Genomic DNA, 19,890 nt, shown 5'->3' on the forward strand with positions numbered 1-19,890 from the left:
GGTCCTGCATGCATGAGGAGGGACTGGGTGGGACCAGTACTTCAGCAGTAATTAACATTATTATTTATTTTAACACGGCCAGTGCCAGTGGTGCAGGAAGTAGTCAGATCCTTTACTTAAGTTATAGAACTACAACATTACTGTTTCTCTACTCTAATACATGTAATACATGCATTCAAAATCAAAATCCTACTTAAGTAAAATTCTGTGAGAATTATTTATTTTACTTTTTTTTGGTTTCATATAGGCCAGTTACCAAATGGGCAAAGTAGGTCCCTGCCACAGACTTTTAGGGGCCCCTAAAAGCACCAGATTCATTGTGTGTGTTTAATTGTAATGTTGTTTGGTAGTATGGGAATAGGAAAAGGGGGCCCCTATATCAAAATCTACACATTGTGATTTTGGCTGATACTGTGCTTACATGCACCATGAACTCAGCATTTTTTAATCAAATTGCAACATAGCAAACCAAGTGTTATGTAATATTTCAAAAGAGAAATACTAATACATAGTGCAGAAAAGGGGCTGGGTAGGGGCCCAGGAGCTAATTTAATAGCAGGTTGATATGGCCATGACAAACAGTCAAAATAACAATTTGTATTAATGTTTTCAATGATTCTTTCAAACCGAAACTAGACTTACTATTTTCTGACTCTCATTCCATTGCATGTTTTCCATTCAATACTCAAGTCTCACCATTTCAACATTTGCCTTTCCTTTCTGAGTATTTCCAACATCACATTAAATATTTTCTTCGTTTTTGCACTGCCTACACACAGAGATGATTGTACAGAATACCTACATTTTCAGAAATGCATAAGTAATAACATGCTGATGGTGCCAGTGGTTTCCTGTTAATAATGAAAATTCTCAGTCTACCTTCAGTTCTAATACATAATTCACTGTGTCATGTTACCATAAATAAACTGAAATGTTTTGGAAAAAAATATTGTGTTACCATTCAGTTGCACAGCACAAGAAGGAGGAACTAAGTTATGGGGAAGAGCAGTATAGCTACTTCCCATATTTTCGGCCATTTCGATACCATCATGCCAGGAATCATGAGATCATTCACAAGCTGTCAAGCTACAGACATGGACTGGTTGTTTTGGTTTTCTCTCCTGCTCACCCACCTGCTAGTAACAGGTAAAATGTCTTTCCTACATCTGTCCTAGCATTACGTGCATTATTTATTTAGGGAATAGTGGTTACTAATTCTCATTCTTCCACATGAGCAATGAGAATTAGGCATCAGAGCTCCTGTACAGTAATAGATAGTTATTTTGACAATAATTAATTTGATATTTCCAGAGAGCATGGGAATAGCAGAAGGCTGCTTAACACAGCCAGTGAAGGAGATCTGGAAGAAAGCTGGACAAGATGCTTGTGTGCCTTGTAATGTCAGTTTACACTGCTCAGCCACAGGCTTGCATTATGAGTGGTTCGTTTTCAAAGAAACCTCCCATCTTCATCTCAACCTGCGGAATACTGACAAATATTCCCTGGACGGAGCATTTTTAAACATCAGGTTACTCAATGCTAATGACAGTGGGATCTACCACTGTGCTGCAGTATGGCCTGGACAACCAGCAAACGGCACACAGCATGTAGGGGTGGGCACAACTCTTATAGTGAAAGGTGAGTCTTTTGAGAGAAAAAAATATTTTAAAAGGTTAAGCACAAGATGCTTTGGTTAAGATGAATTAAGGCAGACAGAAAACTTTTCTTTTGTTTTCAGGAGAAATTAAAACAACGGCAAGGCACATTCTTCTGTTGTTATCATTTGTCCTCTTGGTCATCTACAGCATGGCAGTAGTGGCACTTATCATTTTAAAGGTACATTACTTCAATGTATTTATCTCTATTCATACAATTGAAAATGTACTATATACTAATGAAATTAACATCTTCCTCTCTTTGCAGTATGGCTGCAATATGAGCTTCCGCAAAAGGATGTGCAAAACTGGCAAGATTGTAAGTGCTTGATTTTTGGCTTGTTAACTGTTTACTAAACGGGGAAAAGCCCACAGAAGCAAGAAAGAGGAACAGGAACTAAGGCCTCTCTCTTGCAGCAACAAAAATTTCAGAGCAATAGTTCAATTGTTGATTTTCATTTAAATTAAATACAGAAAGACAAATCTCCAAATATCTTTGTATTATAATACATTTCTTTGGAACTTTCAGAATCACGGAAGTAAAAAAACACAATTTCGAGATGTGCTGCGAGAAATGAACAACAGAAGGAATCAGGAGAGAGACAAACAAACTGCAGTCAGAAACCATTCTCAAGTGGAGGTAAATTTTGTTGCAGCATGTTATGGTTAACCTTAGTCAACAGAAAGATTGGGTAAGCATGAAACTTCTGCATAGCTTATGTCACAGCATGTATGTACTGTATGTTGCAGGCTTCAAGTCCTGAAGTGAACAGCTCAACTGATGACATCTATCAAAATGTCTAAGTGTCGGAAAAGGATATTAAATGATAGAGCCGGGCCTCCATTGTCTGGATTGAGAGGAAATTCCAAAGCCATGAAACACCTGACAAAAGGACACTCGTGACTGTGGAAATGAACATAAACGCAGAGGATGCTAGTCAGTTGTGTGCTTGCTCACCTTTTCTCATGAAGTGAGATATAAATACCAGAACATAGGTGCTGAGTCACTATTCCTTCTCTTTTTCAGCTTCAGCAGTGATCTTATGGCATTTGTAAGCCTACCTACATTCTGTTGATTCAGAAACCAGGTCAGTGTATACCTGGAAAAATGAGAACATCCAATTCGTGATGTAGCTGAGTCACATTTAATTTAAACGCAGTATTTTGCAGATTTTAATGCAGAAACCTCCTCCATATATTTAGGATAATAAGCCCTTTGATAGAAAAACAATATTTATGAATGGTGCTTTCAGGAATAGAGAGTAAAAAGTAGCCAGCGTAATTTAAATTTTCAGTATACACAGATCATGTTGGCATCACGTCGTTGTCAGGACAAACTTCACCAGCAGGGATTACAGTATGCTTCGCTTTGAGGGTTCAAGCTGCCGTTTAAAAATAGCACTTTACATCAAAATGATTTAAATTAATCCACTCCTTGACACATAAGGAAATGGCAAACTTGCAAACATGTAAAAATATAAGTCATATTCAGGTTGTAGTTGTGTAGAAATACATTTAATCAAAAAAAAAAAAAGATTCAAGATGTAATTTGACTATAGAAAGTTGATCATGACAAAAAAGGCACATTGAAGATTACTGTATATTTAATGCAGCCAATAATACACTATATTGAAGGAAAGGGGAAAGGAAAAGGTATCATTTTTGCTGTTATATTGGTTCTTACTCTAAAAGAATCACTTGTCAACTTCTGATATGTTTTTGAGGCATCATCCTGAGACATTCTGCTCGGTGACTGTCATCTGTTTTTGTCTATTGCAAATGCCCACAGAAAGAATGCAGATCCCTCCAGCTAATATTAGAATTTAGTTATATGTTACTCAAAAGGACAACATAAATGCTGATATGTACATATACTCTTTTGTTTTTTCACAAATTAAAAGCTGTGATTTGAACCTCTTAGGTTTTTGATCATTCACGCAAACATCCGTTAAAAGTCTGAGTAAATTCTTCCCTTTCTGCCTCCTCTCCTTCATGACTCTCTACTGTAAACTGAATATCTATTTGCCCATGTTTACAGCAAAAATGACAGTAATTACTGTCATGTATGTGGTATTTGTTTCCTTTCTTTCTTCAGATGACCTTGTTACATACTTAAATAATGAAATTAAACAACACGGATGTTTGTCAAACCTGTGACCAATTCAACCAAAGCTGCAACTTACAAACATGCAGTTTGCAAAATGACACAATTTCTGTCTTGCACACTTCACATCTTCCACTCATCAAAACAAAAGCCATACTTGCGACCCATATATGAGCATGCAGGAGCACTGTAGGACTGGCCACTTGTGAGTGACGCTCCTTTATGACATGTGACGCTGCCAGCATTTGCAGTCTACATGTGAGCAGTGCTCGCAGTCTCTCAACAGCAAGATATGGAGTGTAACCAGGGTAACTCAAATGCTTTTAGTTTTTCTCCATCACACAGATGGATATAACAGAATGATATACTGCCTGAAAAAAATATTACAGATATCAGCTGTCTGTCTTTTTGTGTGTCTGCACTACAAAATGACAATGCTCTTAATCATGAAACCAAACTCAACCCTGGAATGTGAAAGTCCTTAAATGAAACAAATATTCTTTACAATTTTGTTAAGTCCTTTTACCATACGGTGTGGCATAATGTGCTCCTACATAGGAGGTAGTCATTAGTCAGTTCCTCTCAATGAGCAGTCTTGGTTCAAGGGCTATGACCTTTAGCTGCTGTTGCTGTATGCCACACAGGTATAATTCTTCCTTTAATTGGATGTTGCTGTTATTGTTAAGGGAAGACAACTGCTCTTAATTTCCACTGTTAGCATCACTTCTGTTTCACTTGAAACAAGTACAATTCCTCCTTTAAGAACAAAACTGTATTCTTCGCATATACCTTTTGAGGAATTTGGTCCTTTTTTTGCAGAGCACAGCCATCGTACAGTATGTTCCTGCTAATTACCTGCAGAAGTCAGTGATGGGACAAAGTGTCTCACATTTAACACAAGTGAAAGGACTGTATTTGTCAAGGTAGTGGACTCCCAGACTGACAAAGTATCATGATCCCATGATATCCCTATCGTATTAAGTGTTCGAGGATGAGACAGTTGGAGTGCATAAAGTAGTAATTAAAGGCTCATCATTGGTCTTTTCATATACAGCAGTTAAAGACATTCACATCCAACTAATGATCACAAGTATAATTTCATATTCATATCAAAACTTTCAGATCCAACAAATGATCATCAATATCCAAAAATTTAGAAAAAATGTAGAGAATAATAAAACCATTGAATTAGAAGGTGTATATATATATATATATATATATATATATATATATAACCTAGGATTCTTTCAAAAAATATATATACAAAATCCTGGATTCTTTCTCTCTATATACATAAATATATATTTATATATATTTGCACATTACTTTCAACATGATCTTTCACTAAGTCATAAAGAATTTTCCCAAATTCAAGGTAAAGAAATTACAGTCAGCTGTTGAAAACACTGAAATTAGTTGTCAATGTACTTTGTGTCGACTGTGTGACTGTCACGGATTGAAAATGGCCTCCAAGCTAGGACTTGCACAGCAGAGACACACAATGGCACCAAACACACCAGGTAGAACATCACACTGTGGAGGCTCTCAAAGGTGCTGCAAAGAAGAAGATTCCTCTTATAGACACAAAGTGTTTGTATGTTTAAATTAGTTTAAACTGAATTTATTCCTTTAAAACTTAAAACTTGCTTTCAGTCCATCTTAGTGATCTAATACTTTATTGGTCAAAGTTCAGTTATTGTTGCACTGTAATGCAGTTGTGAACAGGGGACTGGATATTAATGCTTTGTAAACTTGTTCAGGGTTATATAAATTCCAGATTATTTTTAATTAGCTGGTTAAAAGGTTTAGATCCAGGGGTCACCATCAGTACCTGGACCCCTTATAATAATATTTGTCCACATGTTTATCAAATCTAGAGGATCAAAAAATCAATAATTACTTGATATTATATTAAAAGTGATGTACATCTATAAACATTAAAAATTAAATAGATAAAATATGGATGGGCAGAATTAGGAAATGTATCTTCAGTGGTGACCACTTCACTAATTCTAAATATTAACAGACACGATAATCAGTCCTATCCCAACATCAGTTTTAATTGGTTTTAATCTTTTGGCTCAAACTTGGACCTTTAACTCAGGAAGAAGCAAGAAAGTGTTTGTACCTTGGGTTTGAATCCCTTCCTGCTTCCTTCAGTTGTTCATATCCAAACTGGTTGAGGATACTGAGCACTATCATAGGGGCCAGAGACTGAGCCGGCTTGGTGAACAAAGCATTCGTCCCAAACACCATGGAGGAGAGAGGGGAACTGTAGCACGGGTGGAAAGAACATCATGACAAAACATCATTTTACAAGTCATATAACCTGAATGTGTTTGATTGGAAACAAAAAAAGGCAAACAAAGTGGTTTCATGAGATATGGACAACTGAGTTAGTGGAAGTGTGCTGATAATCATATTTCTTTACCTGCGCTTGTACAACTTCAGGTCTGTATCAATGATGTCAGCCAAGGGCAAGCTGAAAAGACTGAAGGCAGCTTGAATAATGACCCTGCAAAGAAGATAAGTATGATAATGTAGGTATGAATTAAACAAACTGAAGCGATTCTATACAGTGATTATAAAAAAAAAATGGAAGAAATCATTTAGCCTCTTACATGTTAACAGTGAGGAAAAATGCCAGGAGATAGTAATGCTGAGGACCAAGCACTAACATGATAGCCGCCATTCCAGCCTCCACGTAAAAGGCGAAGAGGATGATCCTGTAGTAGCCAAGACCATGCAGCAGACTCTGAAAGCTCAACACTAACAGCTGGGATGGGGATAAATAATTAGGAACAACAGACAGAGTAAAAAATATTATTATTAATAAGTATTATATCAAGTGTTTTGAAAACATGTCTTTGTTGGTGCATTCAGACACTCATACAGAGCTCTGATATCTGAGAGAGTGGGTTGCCAAATAACAGAAACCCTGCTGAAAATGTTCTGAAAATATGTTAAGATTTTGATTTTAAAAAAGTCAGCAGAAATGTGAGTGAAGTACATGCAATTTTTTGAAAGATTTAACCATGCAAAAGTGTCAGTATGGTCTTCTGAGGTAATAGGAGAACAAAAGGACCCATAAATGAAATAAATGAAAATGATCCTATTTAGCTACAGTTTCCATTTTTTCTGGGAGGACAATACCTGTGGACAGATGAATCCCGCTCCATACATGATGCTCTTGGCCAGAGATGGAAGCACATCTGGAGGAATCAGGTGCTCAGAAAATATCATGGTAAAATTATTAAAGAAAGCCAACATGAAAACCTGGAAGAAGTTCATGAGCACAAATAGCTGAAAATCCCTATTGGTCAGGATTTGCCACATCAATGTTCTTAACATGGAGAAGGAAACCGCAAACTGTTGGGAAGTCTGGTCAGCACACCCCACTGCATCTGATTGAGATCCTTTGTTATCAAAACGGCTCTCACTGTGGAAGCCTGTATAGAGCATGCAGCCACAGCTCAGGATAGCAACGAGCACTGTGAAGGCTTGGAAGGCTGTGAAGTCCTCCATGTTTCTGGACAGCACACCACAGAAGAGGACGCTGGAGGAGCCAATGAGAGAAGCCACCTGGGAAAACAAAGATAGGGGATGTGAGAAGGATGAAAGTTGTGCCATGTTGGCAAAGGGGCAAACAGAAGAAAGTCCTTACCTGGCTGTACTTTACAAGTCTTAGTCGGCTCTGATGGTGGCTGGATATCTCTGCAAACAACGCGCATTGTGCCAGCAGCACGAAAGTCAGAAGGCCGTCAAAAGCACACAGCGCCACCATCAAATGTAAGCCGCTCATCCAGTCACCAGGGGCGTAGGACCGCCATGGGAACCAGGCTAGAAGAAAAGCCAGTGAGTAGAGGGGAGCACCGTACAGGATGGAGAGACGTCGCTGAGAGCAACAGGGCACCCTGGAGTTATCTTGCAGGTAACCGAAGAGAGGGTCATTGACTGCATTCCACACCATGTACACCACCTGTGTAGAGGAAGTTCATAAGATTATTCAACAAAATTTCAAGTATTGTGAAAATGATCAATTGATTAGTTAATCGACATCATGTTTTGTTTTGTTGTTCCAGAACTGCTGACTTGAATGTGGCAGGGGCATATATATATATATATATATATATATTATATATATATATATATATATATATATATATATATATATATGTATATATATATATATAAATTCCCTAAATACTAATTTTGTAATTTACATAGTGTTGATTGTGAAAGGAAATTGTGTTTTGTTATATTAGTAATGTAATGTTCCTTCCTCCTTAAATAGGATATGTCTCTATTTATCATGCAAAAATACCAAACGCTTATTCCACCTTGTGAAAGGTGAGGATTTGCTGTTTTTCTCTAATTTGCATAACTATATAATAATGTATCATAATGATGTATCTTCAGGTTTTAGACAGTGGCTTGAATGAAACAAGCAATGTGAAGACATCACCCTGACCTCTGGAAAATTACACTGTCAACTCTCCCCTATTTTCAGACATTTTGTAGACAAACTATTGATTAGTGGTATAAAATAATCAACAACTTAAGCAATAACAAAAACACTTACAAGTTGCAGCCTTTTCCCGAAAGAAAGCAGCCAGCTTATCAAAATTTCACTTTAATTCTTCACACCAGTCTTTTCCAAAGATATCTGATGAACATTTGCATACAAAAAGACAGCAATATGTCAGGAGAATATACTCACTTGTGATTGGTGGAATGCTCCCTCTGATATCTTGTATTTATTGAGAAAGAGTTTGACATAGTAGAAGCTGAATATATTGTTTATCATGGCAGATCCCAGGGTGGTCATAGCGTAAGCCAGCGCTGCAGGATTGACCCCAAAGTTTATCAGGTGTCGGACAGCATTCATTCTTGCAGAGCGTACACCTGAGGCAGGTTTCCCCTCCGAGGCCATGGCAGCTTAAGTAACTTAACAATCTGGAGTCCTTGAGCGACAAAATGTTGTCGTTTAACAAAAACTATTTAACGCTGTTGTTGTTTAGCATGGCAGATAATTATTGCTACCACCAAAACCAGTGCATCAGATCAATATTCCAGAGCAAAAGGCGTTCAATACTGAGCTTGTATTCGTTCCAGCTGTATCATTTGCATGAGGGTCCACATGTCATAATGTTACTTCCCGTTAAATAAACTTATCAACTGTTCACTGAAGCAGTGTTACAATAAGAAAGTCCTCCGAAACCAAACCAAAACCCTGTCAACTCGATTTCAGTGCCTTTTGAGAGAGGCGGGGCTTAGAGATAACAAACGAAACACCTGATTGGTCTGAGTCGTTCTTTGGTTCCATTTGCTGCTTTGTGATTCGTCGTTAAAAATGTCTGCCAAAGGAAAGCAGGAAGTTCCGAGAACGAAAACAAAATTTGACAATTAAAAAAAAAAAAAAAAAGTTTTTAAAATTATTTTACCGTTCGTCATGTTTTTCGAGCTTGTTGGTAAACGGTGATAAAAGAAAAGTCGGATAAAATGGAGAGAGGTGGTGATTTTTTTTTATTATAAATAATTCATGTCTTACATCTGCCATCTACCGGATGTTGTCGAGTATTAGACATTTGCCACGTTGCTGTAGAGACAACGTACTTAACGCTCCTCTCACACCGGGAGGATGCAGTTTACTTTCCTCTACACAAGGCGGTAGGCGGCGGACAACTTCAAGCTGCAAAACTAACAGACACCTGTGTGTCGGGTTTCTGTCAGGTGGAGTTTCCGCTCGCCCCGCGGCTGTAAAATGTTAACTGACATGATTTTGGAGGAAGAGTTTGACAAGAATGGAGAGTCTTGGTACGACCCGCAGGACCTTGAACACGGTAAGAGCTGCACTGTTGTGAGGTCGCACCCTTAACTGTCTCACTGTGAGGGCTGGTTATCCCACAGACAGCATAATCAGTTGTGTTATGGTGCAGTCTTTTTATTAAGTAAAAATTTGTAGACTTGTTGGAGCTTGTCGGTGGATGATCATATGGGTTTTATTGAAGTAATGCCCTGCACTGATGACATGACACAATAACAAGTGGGCTCACAGAAATAAGTTTAAAAAAAAAAAAAACAGTGGGAAAGAAGAAAAAATACACAACGTTCTGCCAAAAAAATTTAATTGTTTCTGGTAACTTTTCTCTTTTCTTTCCTTTTGCTGTGAAATGTGAAATTTTGCCAACCAGTCACGTTTAGATGGGAAATCTGAAACATCTTCTTCACTGATTTTTCACAAGAGGTCATCACTGAAAAATCTGGTTTGATCTTTAACAATGTTTTTTATTTTATCAATTTATAATACTATTTTTTAATGTATAATATTAATGAAAACAAACAAACAACTGTAGCTGTCAAATGATAATTAGTAGTAAATGGTAGATAATGGGAAAAAGTACAATATTTTCCTCTGAAATGTAGAGGAATGAAGTTTGAAGTAGTACAAAAATGAAACACTCAAGTAAAATACAAATACCTCAAATCTGTACTTAAGCTCAGTACTTGAGTAAATGTACTTAACAGCAATAGCAGAACTAAACAGGCGACTGGCTGAGGGAACTACATGCGTTGTTTTCATGTTTTGCCTGTTGCTTTTGTGTGCTGTTTTGTTGTACTTCACATATTTCTGCCTGTCAAAGTGTATTGCTGATGTTCCCTGTGATGTACAGTGCTGCTGTGAAAAAGAATTTCCCACCAATGTCCACGGATGAAATAACATTGAAGTCTATAGGCTCCCCTTGTTACACAGAATTCCACTAGTCATGGGGTAAAAGCTGAGACATCCTGAGAGCTCTGTGTAGCCAGGATTTCCTGAGGCCGTCACTGGTCCTGTGTTGATTGTTTTCTGATAAACTTGCTCTTCACAAATATTTTGTGCTGCTGAAAAGACCACAAAGGGGGATTTGAGATATATGCAATAGAAGGAGCACAAACTAGAACCAAAATCTTTTAATATGTGTGGAATATAGTAAAGACTACAGATAGATCATACAGCTGAAACCATTATTCTACTAATTAATTAACTAATTGAAAAAGATAAATCAATCAAGTAAATTATTTGCAGATTAATGAACATCAATTAAATAAATTTGAATTGTTAGTTGCACCCCATTTATGTTTAAATTGACAAGTAAATGTCCAGTGAGAAGTCTGTTTTAGTTGTAGGAAAAAGTCGAATGAACCTTCACCGTGGCACCTTCACGCAGCCAGAGCTGCTGTCCAGACACAGAGGTGACGCGTTGTACAGAGTGGTGGCAACAGACAGGAACAGTTTCCTGTAGCATTCCTCAGTGGAGCTGAGTAAAACTTAAAGTGTTCTGCTGTTTGACAAATAGATTTTTCGAAGTAATGTGAGGTATTTTTCACAATGGATAACTGTTTGTGCAACACCCTTTCCTCCAGGTTGTTATTTAGTGGTCACATCATGTTTGAGTTAAAGATCCTGGGAAATACACTACTAATTGCATGAAACATTTTTATTGACGGTACTTAGTACTACTACATTAGAAGTACTCACTTAGGAGTCAACACTGTTGCTGGATTACATCCAGAAAAAAGAATTTAGTTGGGCAGCGTGTCACAAGGAGATCCCAAGGCATGCGGAGATCACCCGAGCCAAATACTAATACTATGAGACAATGAGTTGTGTGTTTATGTGTGTGAGAACTGCACTACCGTAAGTCTGTATCAGTTGCCTGTGTTTGGGCATTGAAACTGTCTTGTAACTTGTGTTTACATTTTTCCCTGTGCTTTGACAGATCTCCATTTGGCGGCGGAGCTGGGGAAAACCCTCCTCGACAGGAACCATGAGCTGGAGCAGGCACTCCAGCAGATGTACTCCACCAACCAGGAGCAGCTGCAGGAGATAGAGGTGATAAATGTTAGGAAGGAACTAATCAGAGGAATGAGCGTGTATTCAATTCACCATGCAAAACATGTGTTAATATATACAATATCCTCTGCTATCCACAGTCTAATCTGTGGATACATATTTTTACTGCATATATGTAGTTTTATATGCATGAGGGTATACATGGCAGACAATTCATTGAGAAAAATCTGTGTAAAGGGATCTGAAAAGATCTTTCACTGGAAGGGAAGTGTCATTGGGAATTTCTCTAAACTTTAAATAGGATGGAGTAGAAGCTAATCCTCACCAGTCTGACCTAGTGAGCCTTTGGCTCAGTGCGTCCTGTTGGCAGGATGTGCGTCCATCTAGTTAAAGGAAAACTTTCACCGTGTTATTTACATGGGTATTGTTCAAGTAACGAAGGTCTTAATTAAGGTTTTGGTGTTGCTCTTATTTGTTAAGGTGCAACTAATTAACAGGCTAGATAGGATAAAATGCACAATATAATTTAGATTTTCATGTGGCCTGATCAAACCTAGATTCCCTAAATTAATAGGTTGCCAAACTCTCGGATCTCAGCACAGTTCTTGGTTTGTGAGTGGGTTGTCAGGTAGAGCTTATAAATAAACACAATTAGGCCTTACATTTCGGTGTTCAGACATTTAATTTTGGCACACGCAGACAGTGCTGATCTATTTGAGTCCGAGGACATGGCATTCAGCAGGTCAACAACGATAAGAGCCTTAATTTGTTTAAAGCAGTGAGAGGGCCGGTGCCTTCAGGATTTATAGAGGTTGATATGGTAATCCCCATACGTCTCTGTGACCCTCGTCCTCATGCTGTGTCTGCTGCTGGTCTTACTCACTTCTCTAATGACTGTCTCAAAGCTGTGCATACACCTGAGCATGGTATTGTAATACAGGGCTGAGCTGAGTACATTTATAAAAGCACTAGACAAATGGTTGCATTGATCTCCACCAGAGAAAGGTAACTCAGTATATATAACTACAATTGCAAGTCAAATGCCATTCAAATATAACCCACAGACTCATGTTATCATTCCCTTCCCCAATGTTCAGAGTCCTTTTCCAGGCCCGCAACTGTCAACTCTCTGCTTCTAAGGAAGCCATTGTCTGTTTGGTAGTAAAATGTGTCAGGCTGGGATATAAAACCAAATGTAAAAATGTGTGAGACATGATATGCTATCCTTGTCTCTTTCTTTTCTGTGGATGGTTTTAAAGTTTTTAAATAACCTCATGTGTGGCTCGGTGCTGTTAATGTGTGATAGTAACATGTTACAGGATTATTTTCATAATCAGTTAATATGTACATTATTTCAACTGTTTTGTCTATGAAATGATATATATTATGATATATAAAAAAATAAGGATACAGGGTAGCAACTTTGAATGTCAGGTTTGTCTGACGTGTTTGAAAACCCCCAAAATATTCAGTCTACAACAATATAGGAAGAGCAGTCCACTCCTCACATTAGAGAGGCTGGAACCAACTGCTTTAACTCTACTAAAATCATTTATTGGAGATACCACAAACAAACCTGGAAGACTTAAATTAAACTTAAATGTTTATCACCTCTCTTGTGCACCAGTACCTGACGAAGCAGGTGGACCTGCTGCGTCAGATGAACGACCAGCATGCCAAAGTGTATGAGCAGCTAGACGTGACTGCCAGGGATCTGGAGCAAGGCAACCGGAGACTAGTGCAGGACAACCGCTTGGCCCAGCAAAGGATCCATAGGTTAGTCCCTATTCAAACTATTCACCCAGTCAGTTCATCATAAAGTCTTAATATATGAAGATAATATTCAATAAACCTCCTTTCCACTACAGTCTAACAGAGACCATAGACGGGCTTCAGACCCACATGGAGGACCTGCAGACCCAGGTGGATGAGCTCAACACTGCCCAGGCAGAGAGAAACAAAAGAGAGCAGCGACGCAGCCTCGGAGCACAGAGTGTGTCCTGTCTCAAAGAGCTGTATGACTTACACCATGACAGGTATTGCATGTGTGTGCGTAACTGCTCACACTCTCCTGTACAGTGCCAATAGCAGAGCTGCAGGATGTAACAGACAAACTATTGCCAGACAGGAAATTGCATGGCTGGTCCAGTCAGTATTGTGTGAGAAAGACACTGAGAGTTTCCTTGAAAGATTTTTACACAGATTTTTTAGAAACATATTCAGGTGTATATTCATGTACACAGTATCTGCTTCCATCAGGGGCCGTGTGGTTAGATGTTTATCTTCCTTTACATTAGTAAAGTAGAAAAGGGTAGTTAAAAGTATCTAAATAATACGTCTGCTATTTCAGCTACTTGATGATAACTGGACACCTTCAGGTCACCCAGAGCCAGACCAGACTTCTTTAGACATAATCCAAGTTAACACCCCCCATGCGACATACTAATACATACAAGCCACTGTAGCTTTAGCTTGCTGCTTTTCATGCCATGTATTTGGTGTGCTGTGAAGAGAATTGTTACCCTAAAATCTTATACAATCCAACAGACTATGTGTGAATTATGAGACAAATCTTTTTTTATGTATACAGAAAATGTATCATGGCAGCTCCCAAAGGTGGTTTTAGTAGTGAGGTGACACAATGAAGTCAGCTAATAACAAACTATGATGAAATTGGTAATGCTTTTCATATTGATAGTGGTCTAACAAAAGGTTTTTGTAATGCAGTTAAATTACTGCCTTATAAATACATTAACCCTATAATGACTTTTAGTTTCCTTGAAACAGACCTGATACTTTATGACTAATACGCTTTTCTTTCCATCTATTGATGCACAGTGATCTCAGTGTGATTAACAAAAATATTTGTTTTTCTTAAAGTGATGTCTCACATATTTTGGCATTACCTGTCCTTGACTTACCTGTTTCTGGCTCAGGCACCTAGCCCACAACAGTCTGCACATGGATGGACTCTGGTCGCCTCAGGGCTCTTTCTATGACCAAGACAGATGCCAAGACCCAGAGGAGGAGAATGTGGCTCTCCAAAGGTCTGTCCAGACACTTCAGGCCCAGATAGCTGCGGAGCGGAGCCGCAGGGAGGCTGCAGAGCAGGAGAATGAGTTGACAGCCAGGGAGAACATTGGCTTGGAGCAGCGGCTGTCCCTGCTGGCAGGCTGCTGGACCAGGCAGAAGGAGCTGGAGGCCGAAGTGGAACAGCTGCGGCTTCTATGGCGCGCTGACTGTGCCAAGAGGTTAGGACTGAGTTATGTATGGACTATGTTCAAATTCTTTTATCTTGGCTATGTTTTTATGACTTTGAATTGATTGTACAACTTTAAGATTTTACAGCACAAATATGGACCAATTCCAGGTGTGTAATTTCTCATGATTCTTGAGACTTATACCTTCGTGTCCCCTCCACTCCCACCAGTGTCAGAAGACCAGACCAGCTGCTGCTGCCTGATACAGTATTCTTCGCCTCAGAAGAAAAGGCCAGCCCGGGGCAGAGTGACACAGAGGAGAAGGTAGAAAATGATGAGGAGCAGAGAATATACAGCCGACAGAGGTGTAACAGTGACAGCGTTCTGAGAGCGACAAACCCAGACGAGATTCGCCGTGGTCACGAGCAGCTGTGTATAAGGCGAGCCGAGGCGGTGAAACAGAGGGGTATCTCTCTGCTCAATGAGGTGGATGCACAGTACAGCGCGCTCCAGGTGTTGTATTCATAGCACATTTTGTACAATTTATGCACGAGAACTATTTTTGATCAGTGTGACCCTTTTTAATCTTAAAGATTTTTCCTTTACCAGTAGTGTAGACCATTAAGAAGGAGAACATATTTAAAAGAAAATGAATGCACTTCCATAAGATATGTCTGTCTTATCTAGGTGAAATATGATGAGCTGCTGCAGCGATGCCAGCAGGCGACAGACGGACTCAACCATAAAGCCGTCCAGACATCCAATAGTCCCTTTGTGAGCATCCGGACCCGCCGCCGCCTGTCCAGCTCTGCTGCTTTGTCTGATTTGACAGTGGTTCTGGAAGACGGCCAGCAGCCTGAGTACAAGGCTCTCTTCAAGGAGATCTTCACCTGCATCCAACAGACCAAAGAGGACCTCGGTGACAGCAAACGTCCAGACAGGGAGAGTAAATTCTCCAGCTCCGCCTAATAGTTGTATGATTCATCTTTATGGGACGTGGGGCTTGCACTCGTTTGTGTCTGTGAAAGTTTTTGACAAATAAGAAACTTTGAGGTGGCTTTGCAATAAAAATATCCAGTGGGTGCAAATGCAATAAGCACGCTTAGTCCTTGTGCGACTTAGACACGCTGCAATCCTCTTATCTCCTGTCATGTTGACGCACCTATACTTTGTCAGTCAGCACTGTTCCATTTATTCCGTCCTTATCAAAAATGAAGTGTTAGAAAACTTGTTATATAAAGCAGCTGTATGATTTGACAAATGAATACATTCCAAAGTACACTAACAAATATACAGAAAATTACAGATAATAAAGAAGTATTGTATAAGGAAATATTTATAGTTATATTAATACGTACTAACAGATCCTTAGACTAGTAAAAAGTACATTTCAATGTGTAATTTGACCTCCAAATCTACAAGTATTATGTCCAACTGCAGTGTCATATTCAGTCTATATAATGTTAACCCTGTGATTATTTGGTGTTTGGAAGAGAAATACACACATTGAATATTGTTAGCCTTTTGATGTAAGTTGGAGACATAGCTGTTATATATGACTTATATGAACAGAAATGTTGGAATGTTGTAATAGGATGAAAAACTGTAGCTATGTAATAACTAAAGACTCAGGAGTTTATGATAAATAGCTTAACAGCTAGCGTGAGGTGGTTTTTGTAAGTTGGTAATAGTTGGTTCACCAGTCAAGGGTCATTGTAATGTCACCAGAGAAATTTCAGTGTACACTGGAATACTGTATTTAACAGTCGATGCATTCTGTTTTCATGTCTGTGCAAAGCTTGGGCTGCAATGAGTGTCTTTATGCCAGTAGTACACATAACAGCCCTGCACTTTTTATGAAAGAATCACAGTTTGATGTTTTATTTATTTTTTTAAAATAAGTTTAGAGAAGATAAAATGCTATTTATTTTCTTTATTGCTAAATATTTAGATTAATCAGCCAAGACTGACTGAAAGTGAAATCAAATGTACAATAAGGTGTTTTTCTGTGGTTGTAAATATTCTGTCTGACAAGGTTGATTGAGAAAAAAATAATACAGAAGTAAATGGAAAGCACAAAAGAAATGTTCCCTTGTTTATAAACAATTTCCTGTGCCTCGAATTGTCATAATATTCCTTTTGACTTGGACTTTAACCTCTCTCAGTATGCAACAGAGATTGTGTTGGTCAGGTTATCATAAACAACAGAAAAAAGTCAATAACTGTTTATTCTTATAGCCCTTTCATTCTAAAGCAAAATGATTCTGATAGATATTATAGGAACTCTCAAAAATCCTAAATGTTCAGGACCGGAGCTGTTATTGGCCCACAGTGAAACTGCAGATCTGAGTTCAAAATCGTGTTGTGACGTCTGTCATTACTCTCGCTTTCCATGTGTTGTGATGCTCATGAGAGAGAAGATGCTTAATGGACAATGCTGCTGTACTAAACATAGCTGGCATTTAGCAATATGTTGTTTTTGAAGCTGTGAAGTGGACTGTATATTGCTGCAGAAGGCATCACTGTACGATTATAGGTGTCCTCCATGATGACTAATAAGTTTTTGCTTGCAACTAACCAGTAAAAACACTGATGCAGGAACCTGTTGATTGTTATCGTATGCAGTGTCTATAACAACACCACGATAAGTGCTGTGGGAAGAGAGATAGCATCGTTACAGAGTTCCAGTGTACTGAGGTGTTTCAACCTGTCCTCCCTCTATGTGTATAATCATAAAATTTCATCAGATGGAAAAAAATGTAATGGCTATCTGTATGCTGCAGTGTGTTGTAGAAACAGTCAAATCAAAACACACAACAGTAGTGAAACCCAGAGGTCTCCTCATTTTGCAAGACATCTGCCCCCCAGTGCACTCTGTGGCCCTGCAAACAATTAATGGGGCTTTGTCTCTTTTCATAATTAGATTTTATATAACTGAGATTTCCCCCACCCTGCTTTCAACTAGCACCAAATCCATTAAACCTCCAAACAAGGGGATTGCATACCCCACTCGCTTAAAGTCTTGGCAAGATCATAAGCATACATACACAGCCGTCAGCAAAGCAAACAGCAGAGGTCTGAGTTAGACCAAATACAACAAAAATTTATTCACAAAAGGTATAGATTAGCTGTCAAATTAGCTATATATAAGTAATGAAACCAACTGCTGGTGACAGAGGAGGTGGCCACTGTCACAAATGGAAACTGTGCCTAATTGACTCAAACTCAGGGCAAATCCTCCACACATTCCTATGTGTGGCTGCTGCTGGAGCTCTGCCAGCCAGCCAGCCAACCACAAGTTCAAACCAACAGTGACCGTCTGTGTGCACTCATAATGTCCTCTCTTATACTGAGAGAAAAGTGATTTACAAAATCACTGGATGCCATCAAATAAATATTTTATATCCAAAATGATAAATGATTACTGATGTTTTCAGGGATTGTAGGCTATTAAGTGTTGGACTGTGGTGGAATGTAACTAACTACTTTACAATAGTCTACTGAAAGATATGGGATACTTGAGTATTGCCATAATCCACATTTAACTATGGATTATTTATTTAGCCAGCGGCAAATCAAATAGTTGAAATTAGTTTCCCCTAACAACATTGAAATCCTGCTTACAAATGAATGCATCCATAATAATAATTAAATGTCATATAAAAACATATAGCCTATTAAAATGTAATAATGCAACCCTGTGATTATGCATATATGAGTTCACTTTTGCTAATTTATTTGTTTCATTTTTCTCTTTCTTTTTTTTTTTTTTACCATTATGTATCTTTCTTATTGGGATATGTCCAACATACAAAACAAAATCGAAAAAGAAAAGAAGTAGGGAAAAGAACAAAAAGTTAAGGGAATTTCCAAATATCCAAAGATGTGCATACTATTTATGGACTTCCTGAAAAAGAGTCCCATGGAGGATATTTTCAATAGAACAATTTTATTTATCTTCAAGTATAAAGTTGTAATTTTGCTAACTATACACCTTTGAATAACAAAAGGCTAGAACTATTTTGTTATTCAAAGGCTTCATGTTAAAACTGACCAGACAGAAACATTCTCTTAAAGTTACTTATCACTTTTGAGTATTAGTGGCAAGACATTTATTTCCTCACCATTGAAATTTTAGAAATGTATGTTACTACCCTTTATTCAGCTGTAATATTGAGTAATCATAAAATCCATATTGGAGCCAAATACACACAAAATGAGCTGCCCAGACTTGACCAGATCTACCTCAAGTCTGGGCCAGATCCAGTTCAGATCTGTGCCAGACTGGACAAGATCTTGCTGAATTCCGGACTAGATCCTGGATCCAGATCTGGCCCAGATCCACATTGGATCCGACCCGAATGTGGGCCGGATTCAGTAGGGATCTGGATCCCCATAAAGACTCTTCATCGGCCCGGAACCAGCCCAGTTCTGACCCGGACTCAAAAAACGGATGCACACTGAAACTAGCCCCGTTGTGCCAAAGGACACCGACGGATCTGGCGCAGATTTTTTGGTGGCCCCGGGCTGGATCCGGACCAAATAATTTTTACTATCTCGATTTCATGTGTGTATTCATACCATGCGCGATTTATTACGTTTGAACTTTTTAATGCACGACATTTAGTTGTAATGGAGTACTTTTTACATCGTTCTGCTTTACTTAAGTAAAATCATCGATGAAACCATAGGGAGTGATTTATAAAATGCCACAGTTTAGATACATTTAATGTTTTATATTCTGTGTAAGGTATAATCCTACTCACACGAAGCCCACTGGCAGACCTGTCACGTTACGTATTTTAATCAGAGAACAGAGAAGAAATAGAAGAAAAATATTTTAAACCGTAGACCGTTTAAGGTACGACTTAAATCTTTGTAATCACATTGATTTAGCGAGACACGATCATACATGCCGTTAAGGTAGCGTGGCCGAGTGGTCTAAGGCGCTGGATTTAGGCTCCAGTCATTTCGATGGCGTGGGTTCGAATCCCACCGCTGCCAGTAACGTTTAGTTTTACTGAGATGTCTCAATACAATCAAACAACGTCAGCAGACCCTTTGTGTCCACAGCGCCATGTGAAAAACATTACA

General features: G+C 38.6%; 3 protein-coding genes and 1 non-coding gene across 4 annotated transcripts; 3 read left to right on the forward strand and 1 right to left on the reverse strand.

The window, feature by feature from the left end:
* Positions 1-1,030: 1,030 nt before the first annotated feature.
* On the forward strand, positions 1,031-3,572 carry si:ch211-139g16.8 (immunoglobulin superfamily member 6). The gene is made up of 6 exons (XM_056400843.1): positions 1,031-1,146; positions 1,312-1,638; positions 1,739-1,836; positions 1,924-1,974; positions 2,185-2,295; positions 2,406-3,572. Exons 1-6 carry the CDS (start codon positions 1,050-1,052, stop codon positions 2,457-2,459), a joined length of 738 nt encoding a protein of 245 aa, XP_056256818.1. The 5' UTR covers positions 1,031-1,049; the 3' UTR covers positions 2,460-3,572.
* mfsd13al (major facilitator superfamily domain containing 13a-like) lies at positions 2,785-9,265 on the reverse strand. The gene is made up of 7 exons (XM_056400841.1): positions 8,480-9,265; positions 7,424-7,738; positions 6,913-7,341; positions 6,381-6,535; positions 6,191-6,274; positions 5,888-6,031; positions 2,785-5,313 (listed from the first exon to the last, which is right to left on the reverse strand). The coding sequence occupies exons 1-7, from the start codon at positions 8,690-8,692 to the stop codon at positions 5,172-5,174; spliced, it is 1,482 nt and encodes a 493-aa protein (XP_056256816.1). The 5' UTR covers positions 8,693-9,265; the 3' UTR covers positions 2,785-5,171.
* A 92-nt stretch (positions 9,266-9,357) lies between these two features.
* Positions 9,358-17,397, forward strand: cdr2a (cerebellar degeneration-related protein 2a). The gene is made up of 7 exons (XM_056400842.1): positions 9,358-9,602; positions 11,523-11,635; positions 13,224-13,372; positions 13,465-13,632; positions 14,533-14,847; positions 15,027-15,309; positions 15,484-17,397. The coding sequence occupies exons 1-7, from the start codon at positions 9,524-9,526 to the stop codon at positions 15,763-15,765; spliced, it is 1,389 nt and encodes a 462-aa protein (XP_056256817.1). The 5' UTR covers positions 9,358-9,523; the 3' UTR covers positions 15,766-17,397.
* A 2,321-nt stretch (positions 17,398-19,718) lies between these two features.
* Positions 19,719-19,800, forward strand: trnal-uag (transfer RNA leucine (anticodon UAG)). Its single transcript has one exon. It is a non-coding gene; the product is annotated as a tRNA-Leu (tRNA).
* Positions 19,801-19,890: the final 90 nt, after the last annotated feature.

This window comes from Seriola aureovittata, chromosome 17, assembly GCF_021018895.1.
Source record: "Seriola aureovittata isolate HTS-2021-v1 ecotype China chromosome 17, ASM2101889v1, whole genome shotgun sequence".
Taxonomy (NCBI): Eukaryota; Metazoa; Chordata; class Actinopteri; order Carangiformes; family Carangidae; genus Seriola; species Seriola aureovittata.

What these genes read in the sequence shown, in the direction of transcription:
- si:ch211-139g16.8 (XM_056400843.1), top strand. Translation starts at nt 1,050, where the DNA reads ATGCCAGGAATCATGAGATCATTCACAAGCTGTCAAGCTACAGACATG. An exon ending in CACCCACCTGCTAGTAACAG is followed by an intron (nt 1,147 to 1,311) that starts GTAAAATGTCTT and finishes TGATATTTCCAG; the next exon opens with AGAGCATGGGAATAGCAGAA. An exon ending in TGTGCAAAACTGGCAAGATT is followed by an intron (nt 1,975 to 2,184) that starts GTAAGTGCTTGA and finishes TGGAACTTTCAG; the next exon opens with AATCACGGAAGTAAAAAAAC.
- mfsd13al (XM_056400841.1), bottom strand. Translation starts at nt 8,692, where the DNA reads ATGGCCTCGGAGGGGAAACCTGCCTCAGGTGTACGCTCTGCAAGAATG. An exon ending in GACTTGTAAAGTACAGCCAG is followed by an intron (nt 7,342 to 7,423) that starts GTAAGGACTTTC and finishes TTGTTTTCCCAG; the next exon opens with GTGGCTTCTCTCATTGGCTC. An exon ending in GGAAGGGATTCAAACCCAAG is followed by an intron (nt 5,314 to 5,887) that starts GTACAAACACTT and finishes TCTTCTTTGCAG; the next exon opens with CACCTTTGAGAGCCTCCACA.
- cdr2a (XM_056400842.1), top strand. Translation starts at nt 9,524, where the DNA reads ATGTTAACTGACATGATTTTGGAGGAAGAGTTTGACAAGAATGGAGAG. An exon ending in TATGACTTACACCATGACAG is followed by an intron (nt 13,633 to 14,532) that starts GTATTGCATGTG and finishes TTTCTGGCTCAG; the next exon opens with GCACCTAGCCCACAACAGTC. An exon ending in CGCGCTGACTGTGCCAAGAG is followed by an intron (nt 14,848 to 15,026) that starts GTTAGGACTGAG and finishes CACTCCCACCAG; the next exon opens with TGTCAGAAGACCAGACCAGC.